The following is a 25,911-nucleotide window of genomic DNA, read 5'->3' on the forward strand; positions in this document are numbered from 1 at the left end:
TGACGTCACGAACGTCAAGTTTTCATAATGTATGTGGTGTCACGAACGTCAAGTTTTCATATTGTATGTGGTGTCACGAACGTCAAGTTTTCATATTGTATGTGGTGTCACGAACGTCAAGTTTTCATATTGTATGTGACGTCACGAACGTCAAGTTTTCATTTTGTATGTGACGTCACGAACGTCAAGTTTTCATATTGTATGTGGTGTCACGAACGTCAAGTTTTCATATTGTATGTGGTGTCACGAACGTCAAGTTTTCATATTGTATGTGGTGTCACGAACGTCAAGTTTTCATATTGTATGTGGTGTCACGAACGTCAAGTTTTCATTTTTTTGGCACACTAAAGGCAACTTTAAAAAATACAAAACACACAAATAAATACAATAATAAAAAAAAATATTTTAAAACATCAGCACACAATTTGTAAGGTAACTCAGGTGCTTTGGATAAGTAATTGAGCAGTTATTTTAATGCTTTTGAAACAAAACAAAAGTAGAAAATCTAGAACTGAAGGTAACCCAGTGTTATGGATCAGAAAACAGTTCATATAATATAATACTCTTCTGTTGAAATATATGATAAAGCGTATAATACATGGCAAAATCTGTATCACATGTCTTATCACCCTAGACCAATATCATCCCTCGGGCATAAAGGCCCTTGGGCTGATATTGATGTCTCGGGATGATACGACATATGATACGGATTTGGCCATGTATTATTCTCTATATATGTAGTAAAGAACATGCCAAAATCTCATTTCAATGGACACAGAGATATCTAATATCCCAACAAGTAATCTCCATGGTAATGAGATGTGCCAATGCCAATACAACTGCATACCAAACATAGCAATAATTTCTGAATTTCCAGTAAACAGATAATTTGGTTTTCTTGGTATAGATGTAAAATATCTGCTGCTTGATACAATGTGAAGCTTTGTTGCTGCGCTCACTAGCCAAAAAGGTTCACATAGTGTTATTTTTAAAATATCAATGTTTAGAACATGTAGAAAACCTTAGAATTGACATAGTAATATTATTTAAGTTACACTTTAAGAAAGTTGCAGGCAATAGTAAAACTTACCATGAAATTGTGGTCATCTCCCATGTTTATTATGATACATTTGGATTTACATTGACGTTTAATTCTACATTTGAAATTTCCTTTTTCACTACAGTAGCAAGGTGCCCCTTACACAGACAACCCAACTGAAATGTAGTGGAAAGATGAAGCTGGTTGGAGAAGAGTTATGTTTGCCTAAATGGAGGGATGATGGAACGCTAAAAATGAAGTGTGTAGATGGATCATGGAAAATGGATTTAAATTACTATGTTATAGGAGATGGAATGATAATAATGAAATATAATGTAGGTGGTTCAAAAGTGTACCATGTTTTTTATGTTGCCTACGATAGTAGAGGGGCATTATGTTTTCTGGTCTGTGCCTCTGTTCATCCGTTCGTCCCAATTCAGGTTAAAGTTTTTGGTCAAGGTATTTTTTTATGAAGTTGAAGCCCAATCAACTTGAAACTTAGTATACATGTTCTCTATGATATGATCTTTCTAATTTTAATGCCAAATTAAAGTTTTGACCCCAATTTTGAGGTCCACTGAACATAGAAAATGATAGTGCAAAGTTCGGGTTAAAGCTTTGGTTAAAGTTTTTGGTCAAGGTAGTTTTTGATGAAGTTGAAGTCATATCAACTTGAAACTTACGATAGTTGAGGGATATTAGGTTTTCTGGTCTGTTCCTCTGTCCGTCTGTTTGTTTGTTTGCATAGATGCCAACCATTACGATTTTTGCGTAGTTTTTCCGATTTTGCTTTAAAAACTACGCTATTACGGTCAAAGTTGAATAGTTACGGATTACCAATCATCGCCGTACAATTTTGTAAAACGCGGATTTTTATCATTACTTTCCGTCCTGGTCCGGTATTTAGAAACGCCATTGTAATGCTTACGGTTTCTCGGGAGTTATCAACCTATTGTTGAGAAACTCACTGACTTCCAAAGAGGCAAATGTGCATTCATGAAGTAGCTTTCCCCCTTTCTCTACTTCTCCTTGACAAAACCAAAATGTACGAGTCGAGAACATCTGAACAATTAATTAATGGAATACATACTACAGACAACATGTTAAACAACAAATTTTAGTGCACATCACCTTGCAACCACTTGTCAGTAGTTTTTATTGGTAAATGCACGTTTATGAATGATTACTGAAAACTTTTCAAAAATACGGAAAATTTGATAGTTTGTTGCTGATTGTGTCAAAAGGGGGTTGGCATCTATGTGTTTGTCTTTCTGTTCGTCCCACTTCAGGTTAAAGTTTTTGGTCAAGGTAGTTTTTGATAACTTGCTGTTTGGTGTGAACTAGACTGTACTGGGATTGAGGAAATATTAAAATTGAGAATGGAAACCTTGACTGTGTCATGTTGGAGGTCATGATTCTTCAAATCCCCAATTCAACAGTTGGATATTTAAATTGTTCACAAATTTTTAAAATCAGGTTTTGTTAAAAATAAACAGAGAAGTGACAGACTATTATTTGTAAAACCATGAGAATACTGCAAACGAAATCAAGTTGTAGATGGAAGTTCTTTGTGTTATATCACAAACAAGTTAAATGAAGAAAAAAATTCTCTTTTAATATTTAAAAAATTCTGCACCATTTACAACAAGTTGGTACCACAGTGGAATTTGTAAGAAAAAGTTGTCATCAGAGATGTCAATCCTAACCAAAAGACTTTCATGGTGCAGAGAAAAAAGGTGATAGATAGTTTATGGCAACTGAAAAAGGTCATTTTCTCAAAAATGAGTAAACTATGACAACACCTCTGTCCATTTAACTATGATGAAATTTTAGCTGAGAAAATCCTTGTTTTCAAAACTGTAGATAATCTGTTATAGTAATGGAGCATTGTTTCTTTTCAGGTTTCTACAGGAATTATTGTTAAGGTTACATGTAAAAGTCAACTGACAGTGGAGTTTAAACCTGTCGACAGCCTGCCTGTTGTAGTTCATCTGAGGCCTTATACAGTCAATGACAGGAATAATATGATCAAAGTGTTTCATAAACTACGGGAGATTCAGAGGAATGAGGGTAAGTTTAAGTGGGAATTTGGTGTCTGATCCAAAGAAAAAAATTGACAAATTTCAAAACAGGAATAAGAGAAAACTCTTTATTTAGTAGAGGTGAAAGATACCAAAGGGTCATTCAAAATCAGAAGACAAAAACATACTGACAATGCCATGGCAAAACAATGAAAACATACTGACAATGCCATGGCAAAACAATGAAAACATACTGACAATGCCATGGCAAAACAATGAAAACATACTGACAATGCCATGGCAAAAGAATAAAAAATTATGAAAAGATAATCTACCATCACACACCATTGTAAAGTAAGACTGAGCAAGACCATTATGTATTCTTAAAGGGTAAACAGATCCTGCTTCACATTTAGAGATGCTTTCTGGTAAATCAAAAAAAAATAAAAATGGATCAATGTTTTAGTTATGAACTTTTAAATTTATGATTTTTTCTTATTTATCTCCCATTTAAAAAGCATATTCATTTATTTTTTTATTTTTCTTATTGATAGATTGAAAAAAAATGACCTTTAGTTTAACAAAGCTATTTCTGAGAGATATAAATTTTATATTTTGTTCATTTGAATGTTTGTTTTAAAACAAATTCATTTCTGCACTAAAATCTACTATAAAATTATTGTAATCCAAGATGGAAAAAAATACCTTATCATTGTTGAGAACTATTTTTTCTGATGAAACTTTTGCTACATATACATTGTACTAGAGTCCACTTTCCTGTAGTGAGTTATGTAAATAACCAGAGTGTTTTGTATTGTTTTAATCAACTTTTTTCCTTTAGTAAACCAGCCAGCTGTGATTAGTAATAAAAGATCTGTCTCTGATCTTTCACATCAAGAATCCAGGGAGGACACAAGGTAAAGTCTTAAAAATAGTTCTGATGAATGAAAGTGCCTCAAAATCAAATGTCAAAGAAACAAGTTTTCCTCCATCCATGAAAATGTTTTCTAGGGAAATTAAAGAATCAACTGTGCTTTTTGAAACTTTTACTAGAGACTTTATTTTTTTTAAACAGAAAAAGTAATTATATTTGGTTCTAATTTACATCTTAAAAAAAAGTAAAGAAAATATCATTATATTATAAACTATAAAGACCTACATTGTATATTAATTTACTTTCAGTTGCAAAAGAATGAAAACTTTGCCTGATTCAAATGAGGGCCTGACAGTTATTCAAGCAGGAGGTAAACAGAGAATTTTTATTTTGGGGGATACAACATGTACCTGTGCTTTTATGGAGTAAAAGATTAAAAGACAAAAATTAATTTATAATACCGTAATACTGTACTACATATTATAGATGATAACTTGACCATTCAGTTGTATGACAATTTATTTCATGTAATAATGAATCTATATATTACAGCTCCCTTACAAATAAACCACTGTTTATTTTTGTGTCACTTTGTCTCTTGTGGAGAGTTGTCTCATTGCCAATGCTGCCACCTCTTCTTTATTTTTACACATACATATAAAAAAAAATGTGGTATGATTTCCAATTATACAACATTTACCAGAGTTCAAACGCATTGGATGTAAACAGTTGTAGGTCACTGTACAACCTTCTACAATGAGCAAAAAACCATACATATATATTAACTTACAAAGCAGGCAGCAGATATATCAAACTATGGCGGCAGTAAAGCAATTGACAGTCTATTTTATATTTGTTTAGGGGACAGCTGAAGGACGCCTCTGGGTGGGGGAAATTCTCGCTATTTTGAAGACCTGTTGGTGACTTTCTGCTGTTGTTTTTTCTATGTTCTGGTTTTTGCCTCTTTGACACATTCCCCATTTCCATTCTCAATTTTATTTTTTAACTTTTAGCAACATTGAATGAGGAATTAATCAGATTTCTTGAAAGAGCCGCCACAAAACCAACAATAATCCAAACTTGCAGTCAGAATGATCAGGACTTTAATGAAGATGATATGTAAGTTTTTAATTTCTTGGTGTCTAAAAAATAATAAGAAGCAAACAGTTAAAACTTGCTGAGGCTCAGACTATAGAATTCAATAATTTATTTTTCTTAATTAGATAAATCCAATAATCTGTATTAATGGCCAATTTGTACATTTTCCCTTTGATCTTACTGCCTAATATTTTCAGTTCCAATTGTTATCATGGTTATATAACAATGAATTGACCCAGGATTATCAGGAACTTTTCTTTTCTTTCATGATTAAAAAGAAAGATTTCAATATTTGAATTCTTATTTCTAACTTAAAATGTTTCTCTTCCAAATTTGTTGACAAGTAAAGTTTACCTACATATGTCAAATAATTTGGAAGGGAAACATTTTAAGTATTGTAAGTAAAATTACCCACCATCAATATATATGCTCAAGTTAACCAAGGTTTCAATCAACTCAGTTTGACCCATCACAGTTGGGAATGCATTAAACAAATGGAAATATTTACGAGACAATAGAGGTTTGACAGTACATTAAAAAATTTGTCATAATATCTGCAATATTTTTGAGGGTACTTACAACAAATACTCATTTTGTCCAAATATTTTATTTTAATATTTACATGATTTTATATATTGTTTAATTTCAGAAAGAGCATTGCTGATGTGTGTAGAAACTGTAAACATGATAAAATACTTATAACACATAGGACTGCTAAATTAGGGACATTTGCTGAATTTCTTGCCACACAGGATTTACATAAAACTATCTTACTAGCTGCAGATGACCTTGAACTTACGGCTGATTTTACTGTTGGATATACACTTGGTGTTTTACAGTGTTTATCTGAAAAAGATATTTATATTATCAGGGATGGAAGATTGATTCATTGGTCAAAAGTGTCACATGATATAGCATAAGCAAGGCTATTGGTTAAAAGCTGATTGTCACATGATATAGGATAAGCAAATTCATTGCTTCAAGGAAAAGTTGATTCATTGGTCAAAAGTGTTGCATGATATAGCCTGAGCATGTCCATTGGATCAAAACGGATTGTCATATGATAAAGAATAAACAAATTAGTTGGTTTCAGGCTGAAAATGGAGACTAGTCAACTATGTGTACCATAAATAAAATTACAAATCCACAATTACAGCTGATATGGAGAGTATAACTTTACTGTTGTGTATAGTGCTCAGAACTCAGGTCTCACAAGTGAAATTCTTATAGTGCTTTCGTTTGAGTTTTATTACCAGGTTTTATGATCACATTAATTTGTCCGAACTGTTTTATTAATTTTAATGGTTTTATGATGACTAATTTCTGAGGAATGTTTTCTTATGCAATCAAGAACTAAAAAAAAAATATCTTTTTTTCATAACAATGTTGTGCAGGATGTTCCTACAACATGACATTTTACCAAAAATGCAAGGATTTTATAGTGCTCAGAGTTTGATAATATTTTTAGAAGATTCTGTTTTAAATCCTAAGGAAAAACCTTATTATTTACCTGTATATAAATATATGGCACAAATGAAAGATGTAATTTTTGGCGCAATAGTAAAGATATTGATAAAAGTTTTTTGTATAATACAAACCAGACATGGTTCTCTGTTAGACAAATGAGCAGACACTAAGTAGTAGATCTTACGGTATGATTTAATGTTGAATAAGATATAACTTGCATGATAGGAATTAGTAAAAAATGTATATATATTGACTTAAATATTGTTACAGTGGAACTTGCCTAATCCAACACACTACATGACCAGAAAAAAATGTTGGATAAAAAAGGATGTTGGAATATTCAGGTTTTATCGCAAGGATAGGTCTATTTTGGGACCATGAAATTGTGTCTGTTAAAACAGGATGTTGGAATATCCAGATGTCAGATTAGGAAGGTTATACTGTATTTCATTTATAAAAAAAAATATTGTGATTTCCCATTTTAGAAATAATAACACATAATTTCACACCTGACGTCATCCAATGAAAGACTTTGTTAGTGATGTTACATTGAAACAAAATGAGAACATGTAGATAAGATATAGAACCTTGTGTTTTAATTTTAAGTTCAATTTAAAAGCCCATAGCCATTTTAATAAAAAGAGTAAATAACTAGATATAAAAAGATGTTCAACTTGTGACTTAAAACTAATAATTGATTCAAGCATTACACACATTTATTATGTTCTTGAACCAATGTGTTGTTTTGTCATTTGATTCTATATTAAATTTTTCAATTTAGTTATTCTATAAATATGTATAAAATATGTTCCCTATGATAAGATCTTTGTAATTTAGATGCCAAATTATATTTTTGACCCTTAATATCACTGTGCACTAAACATATTAAAATTAAAGTAATAGTGGGACATCTGTGTACAGTAGACACATTCTTGTTTGATTTAATCATTCTATATTAAAGTATGTATAAAATATACCAGTATAGCTGAATCAAATGTGAACAAAGACAAGTAAGAATTCAATATGTCAGTTTACTTTTCTAGTCATGTAATTAAAAACATAATAGTCACTGTAAATGAACTTATTTTTGAGGATCCTATATTTCTTGATTGGTCCATTCTAACTGACTTAATCAAGTTTGTGGAAATTTTGTTTTTTTGCAATTTTCTTCTGCTGATGTATAGCTGTATTTATATAAGTTTAACATATTGATATTTTAACATATTGTAATTTTGAAAGTAGCCAAAAATTCAATGTTTTTAAACAGTGACTGTCAGGACAAAATAAAAAATTCAAGTATAGACAAATGTGTAGTTTTTGTCTTTGTGACAGTGTTACGGCCAGAAATCGCCTTTAAATTGTAGCCAACAAAAGACACAAATCAATAGTAAAATTTAACAATATTTAATATACAAAAGTTTACAAAAGGTATTACACAAATATTACTGTTAACTTAACTGTCAAAATATGAGTCCAATCTGTTATCTTTATCTGTATCCGGAAATCTTTCGGAATCCAATTTGAATATTACGTTCACTACTAATGTCACAATCCAGTATGATGTTGTTTGTAGAATAAAAGTGTCAATCCAAATGCTGTGAATACTAATGTCTATCAATGTCTATGTCCAAGTTTAATTATGAGAGTTTAACTTTAGTGTCTGTATATATAGTGTTGTCATGGAAAGTTCTAGAACACTCTATAATGGAACATTGTGGAAAATCCTGGAAAGTTACAACGGAAGTTTCTGGAATAACGTAGAAGTTTAAATTACGCATCTTTTATAAGGATCATTCTAGAAAGTTCCAATCATTCTGTGATTGTTCCAGTGATTCCTAAACTGCACAGTTATTTAATAATTTGGTAAACAACTATCAGGCCATTCAACACAAATTAGGCCAACATAAATAAACATAATCATTACAATATCATAACACCTCCCCCCTTAAAAGAAGTTTTAGTGTAACAAAAACTTATCATGAATAATATGAACAAAAATACATAATATATACAAAGTGATTTAATAAGCTCTAGATAAAGCATCAGCTATTACATTATCTTTACCCTTAATATGTTTTACAATTACATCATATTCCTGTAACAATAAACTCCACCTAGTCAACCTCTGATTCTTGTTTCTCATTTTATGCATGAAGGTGAGAGGATTATGATCAGTATAAACAAGAATAGGATATACAGTGGGATTCAAATATACATCAAAATGTTGAAGTGCTGACAACATTGCAAAACACTCTTTTTCAATAGTTGAATAATTTTTCTGATGTTTATCTAATTTCTTAGAAAAATATGACATAGGTTTTTCAACATTATCATCTGTCTCTTGATATAAAACAGCTCCTATTCCTACATCGCTTGCATCAACGGCAAGTTTAAATTGTTTTTCAAAGTCTGGAGTAATCAGAACTGGACTATTAATTAAAAGTGATTTGCTATTTTCAAAAGCGTTTTGACAATTTTCACTCCAGATAAATTTAGAGTCTTTTCGTAAAAGATGAGTCAATGGTTGAACAACAGTAGCAAAATTTGAACAAAATTTCCTGTAAAATCCAATCATGCCTAAATATCTCATAAGTTGTTTTCTATTTGTAGGAGGAGGAAATTTGGAAATAGCTTCCACTTTAGCCATTATAGGTTTTACTTGACCTTGGCCAACTGTATGCCCTAAATAATCAACAGTGGCCTGACAAAATTCACTTTTACCAAGATTAACAGTCAAATTTGATTTTGACAATCTATCAAAAGTATCATACAAATGTGTTAAATGCTGTTCCCAGCTATCACTACATACAATTAGATCATCAATATAAGCATAACAACAGTCTAAATCTTTTATAACATTATTGATCATTCTTTGAAATGTAGCTGGAGCACTTTTCATGCCAAACGGCATTACAGTATATTGAAATAAGCCATCTGGTGTAACAAAAGCTGATATTTCACGAGCTCTCTGTGTCAATGGAACTTGCCAATAACCTTTCAATAAATCAAATTTGCTCACAAATTTTGCTTGACCAATATTGTCAATACAATCGTCTATCCTTGGAATCGGATAGGAATCAGATTTTGAGACTGAATTTACTTTTCTGAAATCAGTCACGAAACGAAAGGTTTTATCTGGTTTTGGCACAAGGAGACAAGGAGAGCTCCATTCACTGTTACTCGGCTCAATAATATCATTGTCAAGCATATATTTAATTTCTTTTCTCATAACTTCAAGTTTGAGTGGATTGAGCCGGTAAGGATGTTGCTTAATTGGAGAAGCATCTCCTACATCAACATCATGACAAACAGCAGTTGTTTTGTTAGGCACATCTGGAAAAAGATTTTTGAAAGAAAATACCAAAGTTTTTATTTCTTCTCTACGATCAAAAGACAGATGTGCAAGTTTTGAATCTAAATTTGACAAAATTTCTGAATTTTCCAATCTAACTGTCTCTTCCATAGTTTTACAACTAAAAGTTGGTTCAATTACATCTGGTTTGTCATGATTGTTCTCAAATTTAACCATGCCTAAAGTGGCAACTGGTTTACTATCACATAGTACATTAGTACGCTCAAAATATGGTTTTAACATATTAATATGACACACTCTATTTTGTTTGCGCCGACCTGGAGTTTTTACAATATAATTCAAATCATTAATTTTACTCTCTATTGTATAAGGACCACAATATTTAGCCTGTAAAGGATGTCCAGGGACTGGCAAAAACACAAGTACCTTATCACCAGGCTCAAAAACTCTGTCCCTGGCATCTTTATCATACCATATTTTCATCTTGTTTTGTACATTTTTCAAGTTTTTCTGAGCAATTTGACAAGCAGTATACAGTTTTTCTTTAAATCTAGATACATAGTCTAAAAGATTCAAGTCAGTATGTTCAGTAAGCCACTTTTCCTTAATCAATTTTAACGGTCCTCTTACAGTATGACCAAATACCAATTCAAAGGGACTAAATCCAAGGGATTCTTGAACAGCCTCTCGGACCGCAAAAAGTAGAAAATGAACTCCATCATCCCAGTCTCTGTCAAATTGAAGACAAAAAGTTCTAATCATGTTCTTCAATGTTTGATGAAAACATTCTAAGGCACCTTGAGACTCTGGATGGTAAGCACTTGATCTGTACTGAGCAATCCCTAACTGGTACACGACTTGCTGAAATAAACCTGACATGAAATTTGATCCCTGGTCGGACTGTATAGACTTAGGAAGTCCTACTAATGTGAAAAATTTGATCAAAGCTTTGACGATAGTAGGTGTCTTGATATTTCTGAGCGGAATAGCTTCAGGAAAGCGGGTAGATGTACACATGATTGTCAATAAATATGCATTTCCAGTCTTGGTCTTTGGTAAAGGTCCGACACAGTCTATTAGAACTCTGCTGAAAGGTTCGTCAAAGGCTGGAATAGGCAGAAGTGGTGCTGGTGGTATTTTCTGGTTAGGTTTACCAACAACCTGGCATATATGACATGATTTGCAGTATTCTGCAACATCATTTCTAAGTTTAGGCCAGTAGAAATGCTGCAAGATCTTAAGGCTAGTCTTCCTGATACCTAAGTGTCCAGCCAAGGGGGTGTCATGGGCAAGACCAATAATTTCTTGCCTATAAACTTTAGGCACCACCACTTGGTACACCACTCTCCATTCCTCCTCTGGGGTAGCATCAGGAGGCCTCCACTTCCTCATTAAAATGCCGTCCTGATGGTAATAGCATTCGGCCACTTTGTCTGCTTCGTCCTGTGGTTGAGCTCTCAGGCTGAGCTGGAGAACCTCAGGGTCTTTATGTTGTTCTTCAGATAAATTCTTTCGGTCTAATGAATGGCTGTTAACGTCTGGCCATGGCATAATAACATTCTTGTTAACACTAGTTGGTTTTATAATGGCCTTTTCTGATTTACTAGGATCTGCAATATCAGCTATAAAAGTGTCAGAAAGGTCCATGTAATCAAATTTGTCTTCTTTCAAATTATCATCTTGTTGTTTTCTAGCCATCGCCCTAGTAACAACACAAGCTGGATACAATTCAGCATCATCTTCAGGTGATTTGGCATCCACCACCGGTTCACTGCTAACAATTGGTTCAGCAACCACTTTGTTCCTAGCTAGATCATTTCCTAGCAATAATGTAACACCCTCAACAGGGAGATTAGGACGAACACCTACAACAACTGGTCCAGTTACCAAATCTGACTTCAGATAAATTCGATGGAGAGGAACATCTATACAACCTAACTCTACACCTTGTAACAAAACGGAGGCACCAACAGAAGTCTTCTCAGACAAAGGCAACACACCTTCTAACAATAAAGACTGAGAAGCTCCAGTGTCCCGTAAAATCTTAATAGGCTGAAGAGTGGTATCATCAACAATAGCAACAAACCCATCAGACATAAAGGGTTTGTATTCCTCCATATAATCACAAAAACTGGACTTAAAAGCCTGACTCGCAGGACATTCCAATGTACTGGTAATATAAGGTGTCGTACAAGCACTGGTCTTCGGCTTATTATCTCGTTCATTCTTCTTCTGGAGTCTAAAACAATCAGCCATCAGGTGACCAATCTTCTTACAATAAGCACAAGTAAGTGACTTCTTCTCAAAAGTATCAAATTTTGGACTAGACATATTATAACTGGACTGACTCTTATTCTGTGGAACAGGCTTACTATCAGTATGATCAGTGCTTTGATTTTTGTAATTTCCACTGGAAGTATTAACATTTTGACCCTTGAAACTTCTTTTATGTGAAAGAGTATAATTATCTGAAATAACAGCTGCATCATGTATTGACTCAACAGTTTTGTCGTCTAAATGTGTTTTTAAGTCTAAATGAACACATTGTTTGAACTCTTCTAATAACATCAATTGTCTTAGGTTATCAAAATTGTTATCTGTTTTCTTTGAAGTAAGCCATTTATCAAATAGATCTTCTTTTTCCCGAGCAAATTCCACATAGGTTTGCGAATCAAACTTTTTATAAGATCTAAATTTCTGTCTATATGCTTCTGGTACTAGCTCATAGGCTTTCAAAACTTCCTGTTTCACCGTGTCATAATCAGAACTTTTTTCTGATGGAAGTGCAGAGTATATTTCAGCGGCCTTACCCTCAAAAACACTTTGCAGCATGGTAGTCCAATACGGCATTGGCCATTTCAAATTATTAGCAATTTTCTCAAACTGTGGAAAATATTTATCGACTGTTTTTTCACAAAATTTTGGAACCAAACGTATATTTTTTGCTGCATCAAAATAATCTGATTTTGACTGGACTTTAGTGTTGCTTTCTTCTTTGACCATTTCAATTTTCAGCTTTTCCATCTCTAGTCTTTCCCTCATTTCAAGTTCTGCCTGTTTTAATTTAAGTTCATCTTGTTTTAATTTGAATTCATCTTCTTTTTCTTTTTCTTGTTTATCCATTTCCAATCTTTCCTTCATTTCCAGTTCTTTTAATCTAAGTTCATGTTCTAATTCAAGCTGTTTTAATTTAAAGGCGTCAACATTTTCGACCTTAAGTTCAAGAGCCTCTTCACCTAAAATTTCTGCGTCAACTAGTTTGTCTATAACCAAATTTTTTATAATTTGTTTTCTCATAGATACTTTAAAAGCTAATTTCAGTTGTTTAGCAAGCAACACTAATTCCTCTTTCTTTAAATTATCAAAACTCTCCAGGTCTGGCGTTTTCAAAAATTTACCAGCATCAAATGCCATTTTGTAGAATTTTGTTGGCTAGTTATAATAAAAATATTAAACAAATTTTGAATAAAATATGTTCAGTATCCCGGACGAGCCCCCAATTTCTGTTACGGCCAGAAATCGCCTTTAAATTGTAGCCAACAAAAGACACAAATCAATAGTAAAATTTAACAATATTTAATATACAAAAGTTTACAAAAGGTATTACACAAATATTACTGTTAACTTAACTGTCAAAATATGAGTCCAATCTGTTATCTTTATCTGTATCCGGAAATCTTTCGGAATCCAATTTGAATATTACGTTCACTACTAATGTCACAATCCAGTATGATGTTGTTTGTAGAATAAAAGTGTCAATCCAAATGCTGTGAATACTAATGTCTATCAATGTCTATGTCCAAGTTTAATTATGAGAGTTTAACTTTAGTGTCTGTATATATAGTGTTGTCATGGAAAGTTCTAGAACACTCTATAATGGAACATTGTGGAAAATCCTGGAAAGTTACAACGGAAGTTTCTGGAATAACGTAGAAGTTTAAATTACGCATCTTTTATAAGGATCATTCTAGAAAGTTCCAATCATTCTGTGATTGTTCCAGTGATTCCTAAACTGCACAGTTATTTAATAATTTGGTAAACAACTATCAGGCCATTCAACACAAATTAGGCCAACATAAATAAACATAATCATTACAATATCATAACAACAGCAACCCAACTTCTAGTTGCCAAGATTTTGAACAGTGCAAAAAGTTATCAGCAAAACAAGACATCAACAAGTAATTCAAAATGAACCCAATTGTTAGACAACTCCATATAAGAGTAAAAAGACGATGTGGTATGATTGCTAATCAGATGGAGCTTGGTGGGGAGATCAGTTTCATTTATAACAAGTCAAATAAAAAAAATATTATAAAGGTTGTTACAGATCTAAAAATAAAGTGCACCTTATGCACCCCATTTTGATTTTGTAACAAACCTTAATTAAAACTACTGTTAAACAAAGTTCCCAGACAATAACTTCTGTTTAAGTCTTTGGATCTCTCTGAAATGGTACTACAATGTTCCATGCTACAAAGGAAGGCTGAGATCGAGTGTGGGGGTAATTGATCCAATTGAATCGATTCAAAAAGTTTTTGGGGTTCAGTTTTAATTTTTGTTCAGCCTGCGACTTTTGTTGCAGAAAGTTCGACATAGGGATAGTCATCCCGCAGCGGCTAACTTCTTAAACGCATTATATTTAAGAAGGTTGAAGACCTGGATGCTTCAAACTTTGTATATAGATGCCTCATGTTACAAAGTCTCCGTCAGTCACACGTCCATTGTCATTGACCTCATTTTCATGGTTCAGTGAATACTTGAAACAAAAGTTAAGATTTTTTGTAATGTTAAATTCTCTCTTAATATAAGTACTTAATAGGATAACTATATTTGGTATGTGCGTACCTTGCAAGGTCCTCATGTCCGTCAGACAGTTTTCACTTGACCTCGACCTCATTTCATGGATCAGTGAACAAGATTAAGTTTTGGTGGTCAAGTCCATATTTCAGTTACTATAAGCAATATATGTCTTGAAAGACTGTAAAGTGTACATGTCCAACTGGCAGGTGTCATCTGACCTTAACCTCGTTTTCATGGTTCAGTGGTTATAGTTAATTTTTTGTGTTTTGGTCTGTTTTTCTTATACTATATGCAATAGGTTAACTATATTTGGTGTATGGAATGATTGTAAGGTGTACATGTCTAGCTGACAGGTGTCATCTGACCTTGACCTCATTTTCATGGTTCAGTGGTCAAAGTTAAGTTTTTGAGAAATGGAAATATTTTATGATCTATGTGTCTGTTACGCAGGTTTTATATGACCTTAACCTCATTTTCACGGTCCATTGGTAAGTGTTTAGTGTGTGTTTTGGTCTGTTTTTCTTTAAATTTAAAAGGAATAGGTAAACTGTATTTGTTGTATTGAAGAATTGTTAGCTGTACATGTCTGCCTGGCATTGTTCATCTGACCTTGACCTCATTTTCATGGTTCATCGATCAATGTTTCTTTTTCTTGGTTAATGTTGAGTTTATTTGACAGTTGTGATAAAGCTTTATATTTAGGTCTATCTGTCTGTATCTGTAATGGTACGTGACGAATCCTGTTTAGGCTTTTATACACGGCGGAGAAGAGCGCCGTTGGTATTGGCAGTATTCTTGTAGAGCGGTCTTAAATGCCTCTACGGAACTTGCATGCACAACTTTATCTGGTAGTTGGTTGCAGTGAATAGTTGTTTCCACAACAAATGAATGTTTGTACTGTAGTTTTTAGCTATTTGGTACTTTAAGTTCTCTGGTGTTATTGATTACTTGACGTTCTAGTATTGTCAGTTTCACAGTTTGAATATGTTTTGGCTTTGATAGTTCGTTTAGGTCGTGCTGGTATGACAAAATTGTCAGCTGGTAGAACCGGCACCAGACCCTCAACCACTTTGTAAATAAGGATAATACAAGGCTGTGTCGGCTTCTTTCCTCTAGCGTGTCCATTTCAAGCTGGCGTCTCATATAAGTTATGGACCCTGTTTCTCGACTCCTGTATTTGTGTTAATGACTCGTGTGCCTCTGTTTTGTATACGTTCTAGTTTGCCAATATCCCCTTTCATATATTATGGGTTCAAAATTAATTGTGCCATATTCCATTGTCGATCTTACTAGGGATATACATGCACATGTATGCTACTTTCGTACATGCCTCTGGTACGTACCTCAAGTTCCTTCTAAGAAAGCCCAAAGTTAATATGGATACTCTATCTTAGATCGTTTGATATTTGGAGTCCTAAGTATGGGTTCGCTTGTACCTCTTGCATGATGTGTTAATAAGCGTATAGGATGTGTCTGCTTTTTTATTCATGGATAAGACATGGCACTTTTTGACATTGAATCGCATCCCCCATTTGTCGGCCCAGATTTCTAGTTGTTCCAAATCTGTTTGTAGTTTTTAGCTCACCTGGCCCGAAGGGCCAAGTGAGCTTTTCCCATCACTTTGCGTCCTTCGTCCGTCGTCGTTAAATTTTACAAAAATCTTCTCCTCTTAAACTACTGGGCCAAATTTAACCAAACTTGGCCGCAATCATCATTTGGGTATATAGTTTAAAAAATGTGTGGCGTGACCCCGCCAACCAACCAAGATGGCTGTCACAGCTAAAAATAGAACATAGGGGTAAAATGCAGTTTTTGAATCAGACAACCTGTTGTTGGGTTGCTGCCTCTGAATTGATAATTTCTGTTATTATCTTGAATATTATGATAGATAGAGATAAACTAAACAGCAATAATGTTTAGCAAAGTAGATAAACAGATAAGTCAACATGACTGAAATGATCAGTTGATCAGTTGACCTCTTTAGGAGTTATTGCCCTTTATAGTCAAATTTTAACAATTTTTCGTAAATGTTAGTAATCTTTTACAAAAATCTTCTCCTCTGAAACTACATGGTTAAATTAAACCAAACTTGGCCAAAATTATCATTTGGGTATCTAGTTTAAAAAATGAGTGGCGTGACCCGGTCAACCAACCCAGATGGCCGCCACAGCTAAAAATAGAACATAGGGGTAAAATTCAGTTTTTGGCTTATAACTCAAAAACCAAAGCATTTAGCGCAAATCTGACATAATTAAATTGATAATCAGGTTGAGATCTATCTGCCCTGAAATTTTCAGATGAATCAGACAACCCGTTGTGGGTTTCTGCTCCTGAATTGATAATTTTAAGGAAATTTTGCTGTTTTTGGTTATTATCTTTAATATTATTATAGATAGAGATAAACTGTAAACAGCAATAATGTTCAGCATAGTAAGATCAACAAATAAGTCAACATGACTGAAATGGTCATTTGAACCCTTTAGGAGTTATTGCCCTTTATAGTCAATTTTTAACCATTTTTTCGTAAATGTTAGTAATCTTTTACAAAAATCTTCTCCTCTGAAACTACTGGGCCAAGTTAATTATAGATAGACATAATTGTAAGCAGGAAGAATTTTCAGTGTATTAAGATGTACAAACACATCACCATCAACAAAACACAATTTTGTCATGAATCCATCTGCGTCCTTAAATTTGTTTAATATTCACATAGACCAAGATGAGCGACACATGCTCTTTAGAGCCTCTAGTTTGTTGGTCTTGGCTATTTTTAATTGTTCTGTACAGTAGGCAATCGTCCGAAAATAGTCCTACTGATGATGTTACGCTGTCTGGGAGGTCCTTTATGTGGCACAGGAACATGATTGGTCCTAAAACTGTGCCCTGGGGGACCCCAGAGTCAACTGTTGTTTCGCTAGATTATTCGCTTTCCACGATTGTTCGCATTGATCTTGCAGTTAGGAAGTTTTTATGCCATGTGTGTGTGTAATTCCATATTGATCTTACTTATGTAATAATTTGTTGTGTGGTACTGTGTCGAAAGCTTTTGAGAAATCTAATATGCCTACGCCGACTTGATGTCCCTTGTCATGTTCTTGTAGGAAGTTGTTGATGCTAGTAATAAGTTGGGTTTCACATGAGTATCCTGACCTGAAGCCGTGGTTGACGATGGTTAGGATCTTGCTTTCTTCAGATGTTTTAGAATATGTCTGCATACGATATGTTCTAGAATTTGCTTAAGACAGGTGTTAAGGATACAGATCTATAGTTTTCTGCTAGAAGTTTGTCTCATTTTTTGAAGATACTGGATATATTCGCGCCTCTCCAATCTTTTGGTAGTTCACCTGTGTCTAGCGAGCATTGTTTTATAATTTGAAGGATGGGTGATAGTTGTTCAGTGCATTCCTTTAATATGCAGTTTGAAATATTGTCTGGTCCAGAGGCTTTGTTTGGGTTTGTGTTTTTTAATAGTTTTTCAGTCCCTTTTGGTCGATCATTATTGGTGTTATGTTGATTTTAGCTTGTATTCTTGTTGTTGGTAGGTTAGTGCCTGATGTTAATGTGAATACGGATTTGAATTGTTATAGTAGAAGTTCGGCTTTCCCTTTACTGTCACTTACAATATTAGTCCTCTTTTTAATGGTTTAATTCCTCCTGAGTTCTGGCGTTTGGATTTAATGTTTTTCCAAAACGGCTTTGTATCATTTATTGTTTAGGACCTCAAAGATGTTTTGGTTGGACGCATTCGTATTCTGCTTTCCTCAGTTGTTTCTTACATTCCTTTTGAAAAGACCTATAATTTGACCATTTATTTGTTTTTCTTGCTTTTTAGCTCACCTGGCCAACAGGGCCAAGTGAGCTTTTCCCATCACTTGGCGTCCGTCGTCGTTAACTTTTACAAAAATCCACTCCTCTGAAACTACTGGGCCAAATTAAATCAAACCTGGCCACAATCATCATTGGTGTATCTAATTTAAAAATGTGTCCGGTGACCCGGCTAACCAACCAAGATGGCCGCCATGGCTAAAAATAGAACATAGGGGTAAAATGAAGTTTTTTGCTTATAACTCAAAAACCAAAGCATTTAGAGCAAATCTGACATGGTTAAAATTGATTATCAGGTCAACTTTTATCTGCTCTAAAATTTTCAGATGAATTGTACAACCCGTTGTTGGGTTGCTGCCCCTGAATTGGTAATTTTAAGGAAATGATGCTGTTTTTGGTTATTATCTTGAATATTATTATAGAAAGAGATAAATTGTAAACAGCAATATTGTTCAGCAAAGTCAGATTTACAAATAAGTCCACATGACCGAAATGGTCAGTTGACCTCTTTACGACTTATTGCTCTTTATAGTCAATTTTTAACCGTTTTTCGTAAATCTTAGTAATCTTTTACAAAAATCTTCTCAGCTGAAACAACTGGGCCAAATTAAATCAAAACTTGGCCACAATCATCTTTGTGGTGTCTTGTGAAAAAAATGTGTCCGATGACCTGGCTATTAAACCAAGATGGCCTCCACGGCTAAAAAAAGAACATAGGGGTAAAATGCAGTTTTGGCTTATAACTCAAAAACCAAAGCATTAAGAGTAAATCTGACATGAAGTAAATTTGTTTATCAGGTCAAGATCTATCTGCCCAGAAAATTTCAGATGAATTGTACAACCCGTTGTTGTGTTGCTGCCTCTGAATTGGTAATTTTAAGGATTTTTTGCTGTTTTTGGTTATTATCTTGAATATTATTATATATAGAGATAAATTGTAAACAGCAATAATGTTCAGCAAAGTCAGATTTACAAATAAGTCAACATTACCAAAATGGTCAGTTGATCCCTTCAGGAGTTATTGCCCCGAGGGTATCACCAGCCCAGTAGTCAGCACTTCGGTGTTGACATGAATATCAATTATGTGGTCATTTTTATAAATTTCCTGTATACAAAACTTTGAATTTTTCGAAAAACTAAGGATTTTCTTATCCCAGGCATAGATTTAGCCGTATTTGGCACAAAGTTTTGGAATTTTGGATCCTCAATGCTCTTCAACTTTGTATTTGTTTGGTTTATTACTATTTTGATATTAGCGTCACTGATGAGTCTTATGTAGACGAAATGCGCGTCTGGCGTACTAAATTATAATCCTGGTACCTTTGATAACAATTTACACCACTTGGTCGATGCCTCTGCTGGTGGACGTTTTGTCCCCGAGGGTATCACCAGCCCAGTAGTCAGCACTTCGGTGTTGACATGAATATCAATTATGTGGTCATTTTTATAAATTTCCTGTATACAAAACTTTGATTTTTTTCGAAAAACTAAGGATTTTCTTATCCCAGGCATAGATTACCTTAGCCGTATTTGGCACAACTTTTTGGAATTTTGGATCCTCAATGCTCTTCAACTTTGTATTTGTTTGGTTTATTACTATTTTGATATGAGCGTCACTGATGAGTCTTATGTAGACGAAACGCACGTTTGGCGTACTAAATTATAATCCTGGAACCTTTGATCACAATTGCCCTTTATAGTCAATTTTTAACTACTTTTCGTAAATCTTAGTAATCTTTTACAAAAATCTTCTCCTCTGAAACTACTGGGCCAAATTAATCCAAACTTGGCCACAATCATCTTTGGGGTATCTTGTTAATAAAATGTGTCCGATTACCCGGCCATCCAACCAAGATGGCCGCCGTGGCTAAAAATAGAACATAGAGGTAAAATGCAGTTTTTGGCTTACAAACCAAAGCATTTAGATCAAATCTGACAGTAGTAAAATTGATTATCAGGTCAACTTCTATCTGCCCAAAAAATTTCAGATGAATAGACCACTTTCGAGTTCATCCGTCACCGGAAAAAAACTCGTCAATTATACGCGCCTTTATCACCGTCATCTGTGCGTTTAGGGGCGTCGTCACTTCCCTATAATGTTGAGCGAGTGGTTGGAAAATTATAATTCTATTTTGTACGAATTATTCGGCAAATTGAATTCTGAAAATAGACAATCAACACTGCTGTCATTAGGGAATTGTCAGTAAGTACCTACATAGCAACCATTATTTCTAGTTTATCCTGCACAAAGACGATCACTAAGACGCTTGATGAACGTAAATAGTGCAGGGATACAGGCGAGCCCCTCTATCTGGTAAATGACGTCATAAAAGCGTGCATAATTGACGAGTTTTTGCCGGTGACGGATGAACTCGAAAGTGGTCTATTGTACAACCCGTTGTTGGGTTGCTGTCCCTGAATTGGTAATATTTAGGATTTTTTGCTGTTTTTGGTTATTATCTTGAATATTATTATATATAGAGATAAATTGTAAACAGCAATAATGTTCAGCAAAGTAAGATTTACAAATAAGTCCACATGATCGAAATGGTCAGACGACCTCTTTAGGAGTTATTGCTCTTTATAGTCAATTTTTAACCGTTTTTCGTAAATCTTAGTAATCTTTTACAAAAATCTTCTCATCTGAAACAACTGGGCCAAATTAAATCAAAACTTGGCCACTATCATCTTTGGGGTATCTTGTTAAAAAAATGTGTCCGATGACCTGGCTTTTAAACCAAGATGGCCTCCACGGCTAAAAATAGAACATAGGGGTAAAATGCAGTTTTTGGCTTATAACTCAAAAACCAAAGCATTTAGAGAAAATCAGAAATGAAGTAAATTTGTTTATCAGGTCAAGATCTATCTGCTCTAAAATTTTCAGATGAATCAGACAACCCGTTGTTGGGTTGCTGCCCCTGAATTGGTAATTTTACGGATTTTTTGCTGTTTTTGGTTATTATCTTGAATATTATTATATATAGAGATAAATTGTAAACAGCAATAATGTTCAGCAAAGTCAGATTTACAAATAAGTCACATTACCAAAATGGTCAGTTGATCCCTTCAGGAGTTATTGCCCTTTATAGTCAATTTTTAACCATTTTTCGTAAATCTTAGTTATCTTTTACAAAAATCTTCTCCTCTGAAACTACTGTGCCAAATTAATCCAAACTTGGCCATAATCATCTTTGGGGTTTCTAGTTTAGCAAAAATGTGTCCTGTGACCCGGCCATCCAACCAAGATGGCCACCGTGGCTAAAATTAGAACATAGAGGTAAAATGCAGTTTTTGGCTTATAACTTAAAAACCAAAGCATTTAGAGCAAATCTGACAGTAGTAAAATTGTATATCAGGTCAACTTTTATCTGCCCTAAAATTTTCAGATGAATTGTACAACCCGTTGTTGGGTTGCTGCCCCTGAATTGGTAATTGTAAGGAAATGATGCTGTTTTTGGTTATTATCTTGAATATTATTATAGAAAGAGATAAAATGTAAACAGCAATAATGTTCAGCAAAGTCAGATTTACAAATAAGTCCACATGAACGAAATGGTCAGTTGACCTCTTTAGGAGTTATTGCTCTTTATAGTCAATTTTTAACCGTTTTTCGTAAATCTTAGTAATCTTTTACAAAAATCTTCTCCTCTGAAACTACTTTGCCAAATTAATCTAAACTTGGCCACAATCATCTTTGTGGTATCTTGTTAAAAAAATGTGTCCGATGACCTGGCTTTTAAACCAAGATGGCCTCCACGGCTAAAAATAGAATATATGGGTAAAATGTAGTTTTTGGCTTATAACTCAAAAACCAAAGCATTAAGAGTAAATCTGACATGAAGTAAAATTGTTTATCAGGTCAAGATCTATCTGCTCTAAAATTTTCAGATGAATCAGACAACCCGTTGTTGGGTTGCTGCCCCTGAATTGGTAATTTTACGAATTTTTTGCTGTTTTTGGTTATTATCTTGAATATTATTATATATAGAGATAAATTGTAAACAGCAATAATGTTCAACAAAGTCAGATTTGCAAATAAGTCAACATGACCGAAATGATCAATTTATTGTCCTTTACACTCAATTTTTAACAATTTCCCACTGAAACTACTGGGCCAAGTTCATTATAGATAGAGATAATTGTAAGCAGAAAGAATGTTCAGTAAAGTAAGATGTACAAACACATGACCATCATCAAAACACAATTTTGTGATGATTCCATCTGCGTCCTTTGTTTTATTATTCACAAAGACCAAGGTGAGCGACACAGGCTCTTTAGAGCATCTAGTTTGTATAGGCTCTATCTTTAGCATTTTCCACTGATTGTGTTTGATCCATGGAATGTTATTTCTTGATGTTATTTCTTTATTTGGGATGTTTGTATTTATGTTTTTTTAAGCTGATTTTTTAAAGGTGTCCCAAAGTTGATGTACATGTTTTTATTGCATGGTTCATCAGCAAAACAAAAGACCAGCTGTGCAGGAAATTTACACATTCCCACCCACAAGTCTAAGAAAATTTGAGGAAAATAAGTGAAATCTGTTAAAAGTTCTTTGGCAAATGATATGGCCTTGAATTTGATGTATTAGTTCCAATATTGTGGGGAAAATGGTTGTATTGGGGGCAAATACGCCACTTTAGACTTTCCGTTAGGGAATACTAGCAGTGATCCAAAATCATGAACATTAGTACATGTAGTTTTTTCTTAATTCCTGGAAGGAGTGCAATTGAATATCCTGTTTTTATTATCGAATTTCATTATCATATTTAATAACATGCAATGTTGCAATTAAGCAGTTATTATTTATAGTTGCATTATTCTGACATTTGAAGTGTTATAAAAAACTGGTAAACAATGTACACCATGAGAGTTGTGTGCTGTATTGTTGTTGCATTGGTTATGAGTTGCTATGGTCATAAGGCAGATTCAGGGTCGTGTACACCAAAACTTGGTATGTTATATTCATGATATTGTTAATTGAAATTTATTCAATATATTTAAGACAATAAGTATCTAAATAATGTTTAAGTGAAGCAAAGGAATAAATTGATAAAGAAATAGTATGGATAAGAATTTGACAAACATGATTTTTTTTACATCTCCCTTAGTAATCCACACACAAACATAGGTTAACCAAACTTGTTGAATGCATTGCTTTTGTATTATATATACTGTTTTTTCTTATCCAAGTATTTATTTGTTGAACAGAAAACGCCCTTTTCGAAGACCTTCTTAGTATGATGTTAAAGATCAAAGGAATACAGAAAGGTAATAATATGGGATGCATCTAGTATATCGTGTTTTACAGAACTTTTATAGTAAATTAACTGTATAATAAAATTAACGGTACAAATTTTCTTGCACCAGATGCGCATTTCGACAGTACATGTCTCTTTTGTGATGCTCGTGGCCAAAACATATGAAATCCAAAGCTTATATAAAAGATGAAAAGCTATAATCCAAAAGGTCCAAAAGTATAGCCAAATCCGTGAAAGGAATCAGAGCTTTGCATGAGGGAGATACATTCCTTAATCTATAATAATTTATAATATTTTGTAACAGCAAATTTTAATAACACAAATAATCCGTATTTTCATGCCAGTACCGAAGTACTACCCTCGGGGACTAATAGCCCACCAGCAGAGGCATCGACGTTATTCATTGCATTATGAAGACTGCTTAATCTTATTTGTTTTTAATGTTTTTCCACATTCAAGAATTTGAAATCTTGACATATTCTCAATACATAGAAGTACTTTTTATACATGAGATTATATATGGAATGAAAAACCTCATATCACCATCAGATATCATTTAAAAAAGACTGTTTTGTAGACAAATAATTCAGTGGTTGTCGTTTGTTTGAGTGTTACATATTTGTTTTTCGTTCATTTTTTAAATAAATAAGGCCGTTAGTTTTCTCGTTTGAATTGTTTACATTGTCGGGGGCTTTTATAGCTAACTATGCGGTATGAGCTTTGTTCATTGTTGAAGGCCGTACGGTGACCTATAATGTTAATTTATGTAACATTTTGGTCTCTTGTGCAGAGTTGTCTCATTTGCTTTCATACCACATCTTCGTTTTATAAGTATTAAGATTTTTTTAACTCCAATTTTATTTTTTAATATCTGCACAGGTACAAATCAACGCGACGACACATTTTCAGCCTTTGCAGCTTCTCTTACTGCATCAAAAACCCTGGGAACTGGTGAAATTGTAAAGTTTGACAAAGTTTGGACGAACGTCAATAACGACTATTATTACATTGGTTGCAATGAATTACATTGATTTCCCAGTTAGATAAATCCGATAATTTCACATGTGAAATAAACGTGGTTATTTCACTCTCTGACGTCATACAACAATAGGCGTTGTCAAGACGTCGATAACGTCGAAACAAAACATGCGTAGGAAAACCATATAGTTCCTTACATTTTCTACATTAATTTCATAAAAAAAAGCAATTTGACAATGTAATAAAAAGTATAACTAATCGCCGTATTTGAATATCAAAAATAAGACAACTTGTGACCGAACGCCGCTATGGATTAAACTCGTGCCGCGCACTCGTTTAATCCATGCATCGTTCGGTCACGCGTTGTCTTATTTTTGATATTCAAATACGGCGATTAGTTATACTATAATAATCCAAGTACAGGGGTATACACAGCTCCAAAACCAGGGGTTTACCAGTTCATATGCACAGTAATGACGCCATATAATAAAACTCTTCGTCTCTTCCTATGGAAAAATGACATGAAGACAGTAGCTGTTTATCCTGGTGCTGCCAATTTTGGTTATAATACGGGAACTATAAATATGATATTAGAACTTCAGAAAGGCGACAAAGTCTACATTAAACAGGCAAACACAGAGAAATACATCTACAGTGAATCTGCTTACAACTACAGCATGTTTTCTGGGTATCTTATTCGATAAATTACATGAGATTTTATCGAAGTTAAAAATAAAGAAGTTAAATGAAGTTGATTGTTTCTATGCCCCACTCACGATAGTAGAGAGGGGAATTATGTTTTCTGTTCTGTGCGTTCTTTCGTCCGTCCGTTCGTTTGTTCGTTCGTTCGTTCATTCGTTCGTCTGTCCGTCTTTTTCGCTCCAAGTTAATTTTTTTGGTCAAGGTAGTTTTTGATGAAGTTGAAGTCAATTCAACTTGTAACTTAGTACACATGTTCCCTATGATAAGATCTTTCTAATTTTTAATGCCAAATTAGAGTTTTAAACCCAATTTCACGGTCCACTGAAAATAGAAAATAATAGTGCGAGTTTCAGGTTTAAGTTTTTGGTCAATGTAGTTTTTAATGAAGTTTAAGTCTATTCAACTTGTAACTTAGTACACATGTTCCCTATGATATGATCTTTCTAATTGTAATACAAATTTAGAGTTTGACCTCAATTTCACGGTCCACGGAACATAGAAAAAGAAAGTTCGAGTGGGACATCAGTGTTCTA

General features: G+C 33.7%; 2 protein-coding genes across 3 annotated transcripts in view; both read left to right on the forward strand.

Moving 5' to 3' along the window:
• The window catches only part of LOC134694709 (uncharacterized), a 38,121-nt gene extending 30,447 nt beyond the window's left edge, over positions 1 to 7,674 (forward strand). The window contains exons 9-14 of one of the 2 annotated variants that reach the window (XM_063555751.1): positions 1,185 to 1,374; positions 2,941 to 3,109; positions 3,902 to 3,977; positions 4,243 to 4,304; positions 4,948 to 5,053; positions 5,682 to 7,673. In XM_063555751.1, coding sequence (XP_063411821.1) covers positions 1,185 to 1,374; positions 2,941 to 3,109; positions 3,902 to 3,977; positions 4,243 to 4,304; positions 4,948 to 5,053; positions 5,682 to 5,952 — 874 coding nt within the window. In that variant the 3' untranslated portion in view covers positions 5,953 to 7,673. Of the gene's footprint in view, positions 1 to 1,184; positions 1,375 to 2,940; positions 3,110 to 3,901; positions 3,978 to 4,242; positions 4,305 to 4,947; positions 5,054 to 5,681 lie in introns of both variants that reach the window. The other variant, XM_063555752.1, reaches the window with a different exon arrangement.
• A 15,604-nt stretch (positions 7,675 to 23,278) lies between these two features.
• LOC134694543 (cerebellin-1-like) lies at positions 23,279 to 25,380 on the forward strand. Its single transcript, XM_063555556.1, has 4 exons — positions 23,279 to 23,391; positions 23,649 to 23,708; positions 24,578 to 24,709; positions 25,112 to 25,380. The coding sequence occupies exons 1-4, from the start codon at positions 23,295 to 23,297 to the stop codon at positions 25,378 to 25,380; spliced, it is 558 nt and encodes a 185-aa protein (XP_063411626.1). The 5' UTR covers positions 23,279 to 23,294.
• The last annotated feature ends 531 nt before the right edge of the window (positions 25,381 to 25,911 follow it).

The sequence above is a fragment of the Mytilus trossulus genome, chromosome 13, assembly GCF_036588685.1.
Source record: "Mytilus trossulus isolate FHL-02 chromosome 13, PNRI_Mtr1.1.1.hap1, whole genome shotgun sequence".
Classification (NCBI taxonomy): Eukaryota; Metazoa; Mollusca; class Bivalvia; order Mytilida; family Mytilidae; genus Mytilus; species Mytilus trossulus.

What these genes read in the sequence shown, in the direction of transcription:
- LOC134694543 (XM_063555556.1), top strand. Translation starts at nt 23,295, where the DNA reads ATGTACACCATGAGAGTTGTGTGCTGTATTGTTGTTGCATTGGTTATG. An exon ending in GTCGTGTACACCAAAACTTG is followed by an intron (nt 23,392 to 23,648) that starts GTATGTTATATT and finishes TTTGTTGAACAG; the next exon opens with AAAACGCCCTTTTCGAAGAC. An exon ending in GATCAAAGGAATACAGAAAG is followed by an intron (nt 23,709 to 24,577) that starts GTAATAATATGG and finishes ATATCTGCACAG; the next exon opens with GTACAAATCAACGCGACGAC.